The sequence below is a fragment of the Monoraphidium neglectum genome (genome assembly GCF_000611645.1).
Source record: "Monoraphidium neglectum strain SAG 48.87 unplaced genomic scaffold scaffold00770, whole genome shotgun sequence".
Taxonomy (NCBI): domain Eukaryota; kingdom Viridiplantae; phylum Chlorophyta; class Chlorophyceae; order Sphaeropleales; family Selenastraceae; genus Monoraphidium; species Monoraphidium neglectum.
The window spans coordinates 1-3,876 of record NW_014012858.1 but is presented as its reverse complement, the minus strand read 5'-3'; the positions used below and the strand labels follow the sequence as shown (position 1 = coordinate 3,876).

The 3,876-nt window shown below is 66.2% G+C and overlaps 2 protein-coding genes across 2 annotated transcripts; both read right to left on the bottom strand.

The window, feature by feature from the left end:
• Positions 1-1,136: 1,136 nt before the first annotated feature.
• On the bottom strand, positions 1,137-2,570 carry MNEG_5235 (Autophagy-related protein 8d; the record flags this gene model as incomplete). The annotated part of the gene is made up of 5 exons (XM_014046286.1): positions 1,137-1,351; positions 1,586-1,697; positions 2,044-2,103; positions 2,237-2,292; positions 2,540-2,570. 5 exons carry the CDS (start codon positions 2,568-2,570, stop codon positions 1,137-1,139), a joined length of 474 nt encoding a protein of 157 aa, XP_013901740.1.
• A 1,007-nt stretch (positions 2,571-3,577) lies between these two features.
• On the bottom strand, positions 3,578-3,859 carry MNEG_5234 (hypothetical protein; the record flags this gene model as incomplete). The annotated part of the gene is made up of 1 exon (XM_014046285.1): positions 3,578-3,859. A coding segment is annotated over one exon (282 nt), but the record flags the coding sequence as incomplete, so codon positions are not given.
• Between the last annotated feature and the right edge of the window lie 17 nt (positions 3,860-3,876).

The following is a 3,876-nucleotide window of genomic DNA, read 5'->3' as shown; positions in this document are numbered from 1 at the left end:
CCCGCCGCGCCGCAGAGGCGGCCGCCGCAGCCACGGCCGCAGTGGCGGCCGTCCCCGCGGCCAACACGGCCCGGGCCGGCATTGCGGGCGGCCGTGCGCCGCCGGGCGCGCTGGGCGCCCGCGGCGCGCCGGAGCGCGGCAGCGGCAGCGGCAGGGGCGGCGGCCGGCCGGTGAGCGCTAACAGGAAGTTTCTAGAGAGGTACTCGCTCGGCAACGCTGGGCTGTTTGCGCCGCTGTGACCACATGCGCCTGCTGTACCCATCGCCCTCTGACTTCACGGCCTTTGCGGGCGACGTCGCCACCTGGACCGGCGTCGTCACAATTGGCCTCATGATTGTCAGCCATGTGACCGCAGCGGCCAAGGCGCCCGTTGTACTTCCGGCTGGCTCGGCATGGCTGGCTTTCTCCTGTCCGTGCTGTTGGTGTGTGGAGCTAATGCGGCATTAAAAAAGGGCCGATAGTGTTGGTCCTTACACGAGTGATGGTTATACAGCCAGCTGGTGCAGGCACAGGGCGTCGCCAGTTGCGGGGAGGCAGGCGGGGTTCATAAGGCGCAGCCAGCCTCTCTGCACACGCAGGTGCAAAGCCCCCGGCGGCGTGGTTGAGCTGCACCAGCCGCCACCGCACGCGCGCATGCGCGCAAGATGCTGTGCGCGCTGTGCTGGCTCCACATGCGACCGGCGGCCGCACGACCCCATATGCCAAGCCTTGTGAGGCCCTGTCCAAAGGCCGGCGCAAAATCTGGCAGCGCAGGCAAAATTCGCAAATCTGTTGGTGGCGCAGATGAAGGGCCGCGACCGGCTGGGGAAAGTGTTGGCAAAGGGGGCATGCGACGTCTTGAGTTATAGACCTGTGGCGGGGCGGCTGCGGACGGCCGCAAAGCCGCCGCCGCGGGGCTGCAGCAGCAGCAGCAGCAGCGGGCTCCGCGCTTATGCGAAGCGGGTGCACGCACATGCCCACAGTTGGGGCGCCGGCAGCTGCGCCGCCTGCACGTGGCTGCCCGTATTCAGTGTGGCAGGAGTGCGCATGCTGCGTCAACGTATACACAAACAAGTACATAGGACGGCGCCCGGGGCGCCGCCCGCGCCCACAGCATCGGGCGGCCGCCCTCAAGCCTTAGGACTGAGTCCGCCGCCCTACCGCCCGCAGTGGCAGCCAGCGCCGCAGGAGCAGCTGGCGCCGCAGGCGCAGGCGCACGCGCGGCCGCCCTGCTCCTCCGAGAGCGCCCCCTCCTCTGCTGCCGGCGCGGCCCCCTCGCCGCCGCCGCCGAACGTGTTCTCTCCGCTGTATGTGATGTAGAGGAATCCGTCCTCGTCCTTATGGTCCTCATAGACGGATGACATCAGCGCAGCTGGGGGGTTGAGGGTGGGGGAGAGGGGGGGTCGGCTCCGGTCGGGTTGGGCGCAGGCGTGAGCGCTGCGCGGTTGGTGGTGAGGCGGGTGCCGGCGCCGGGGCGCAGGGCACGGGCGCGGGGCGCGTGTCGGGGCCGGCCTTCTGGGAGCCCAGCTGCTGGGCTGCGGCTGCGGCTGGCTGCGCGCGCACAGGGAGCAAATGCGGCGACAGAGGGCCAGACGGGGAGACCCACCAGTGGGCGGCAGCACGTTTTTGATGAAAATGAAGATGGCCTTCTCTGGGCTGAGCTTGATGCGCTTGCGGATGACGTACACAAACTGGCCCACTGTCAGGTCGGCGGGCACCTGGTGTAGGGGGTGGAGTGGGGTCGGGTGGGGTGGGGTGGTGTGGAAAGGGAGTGGGTTGACCGGGAGGAGCACGTGCGTGGGGTCGCAAGACCAGTTCGACGGGAACTGTGTCTGTGAGAATGCAAGGGGACAACTGACGCGTTGGACGGGGTCCGGCAGCGCTCGCCGGCGCCGTCGGCAGCACCCGGCGTCGCCCGGGCGCAGGTCGCGGCCATGCGGCACTGCCTCACAATCGCGTGGCTGGTGGAGGTCGTGGCTGCCGGCCGCTGCGCAAGTCGAGGGGGCCATCGGGCGCCCGACCAGGGGATCTGGCGCGTCTCCGATCTGGAGCCCGTGCCCTCACCAGATACTTTTTCTTGTCAATGTCGGGGATATCTGACTTCTCCGCCTTCTCCACGATGACCTGGTTAGAATCAGATTGTGTCTAGATTAGGTGAGATCAGGTGCAAAGGAAAGGCGGACGCAAGAGGCAGCTCACAGGCACCGGCGCAGCGCTCCGGCAGGGGGCCCGCCCCTGGTGTAGAGGGCAGACTCACAGGGATGCGGTCGGGGTACTTCTCGCGGATGCGCGCGGCCTCGGCCTGCCGCTTCTCTGTTTGTGCAAGTACAGCGGAGCCAAGGGGACGTGCGAGGGAGCAGCTTGAGCGCCGTCCCGACGGAAAGCAGGCGGCCAGCGGGGCAAGCAATCCGAGAGCGACGGGGCGGGGTGGCGTGGTTCGAGCGGCAGGCTCTGCAGCGCTGCCGGACGCCTCAAGAGCCGCTAGCGCACATCATACAGCTGTCGCAACTGTCCGCTGAGGCCCAGGGACTCAGGCGCGCAGGTCGATGCAGCGACGCACCCAGCGCGTGCTCTTGCTTGAAAGATGGCATTCTGTATCGATCGATGATGCCTGTGGCACAATGCTCTTGCCCGCAGCCCGCGCGTGAAGACGCTGGTGGGTCTCGCGTGGGACGCTTTGAAGGCCTGCTGAACGCAGCTAGAGACGCGGCCGAATCAAACGGCACTTGATGGGTATATTCGTTCACTCTGCATGCATGCAAAGGTGTGCGATCAAGGCATAGTGAGAACGCGGTGTCCTCTGTAGTGACTGCCGTTGTTTTGAGCGCCTCACGCCCGTCTTGCACAGCGCATTGTACAAAGAAGCTTTCATCGCTACATACAGCGTCGATAAGATGCTGGCACCAACCAGATCGTGTGATCACTGACCAAAGGTCAAGGGAAACACGCGCGGCAAGAACACCCCAGGGTCATTGCTTTGAGGAGATGCAAGGAACAAGGAACGTCGTAAGGTGGTGTTGCACAAGTGGTGGCATCACTCAGTCCCGCTCAAAGGGGGGGGGCGGGCGGCGGACTGATCACTCCCAAACCCCTTGCGATTCGTGCCTTGCGCCACGCCAGGCACGCACGCGACCATCATTCCGAAACCCCTGCCGACCCTGGCCAATGCAAGCCTTGTCATCTAGAGCAGCCTGCATCAAAACCGACTGGACGCATCACCACTTACTCATCCTTAATCACAGGCGCCTGAATTAGTCGCGCTTCATGCCGTCAGGGCGGCCGATGCTGAAAAGCCTGGCACACTGGCAAGGCAGGCCTGCCCAGTGGTGTGCTGACGTGGCAGCACACCGCTACTGACGGTAAACTGCAGACAACAGCTTGCAAGAGCCCGCAGGCGTCATGCGCGTCGGCGTCGGCGCCCTTGCGGGGAATCAGCCAACATGACAGCCCCACACCGCCGTGCGAGCCTTGCCAAAAATCACCAGGTGAACTTGAACCAGTATACAGCCGCCACGCAAGACTCAAGCGCATGCCTAAGAAACATCCACCATGAAACCATGTGCTGCGCCCAACCCAGCCGCTGCGTGTCTCACGCCCCTCACTCCTTGGCCAGCTCCGCAATGAGCGCCTCGACCTCTGCGACTCTGTGCCGCAAGAACTGCCGCCGCATCGGGTCCGCCACGGCCGCCTTGGACAGCACCTCGAGCGCCTTGGACGCCGCGTCGCGCGCGCGCGCCGCGATGCCGCCGGCCTCGGCCTCGCACGCGGGGCCGCCCTGCTTCGCGGCCGCCGCCGCGGCCCAGAGGAGGCAGGCGAGGTCTAGCAGGTACTGTGCGAGCGCCCCCAGCGCGGGCGCACACGAGGGGCAGTCCGCGAGCGCCTCGCGGCAGATGATGA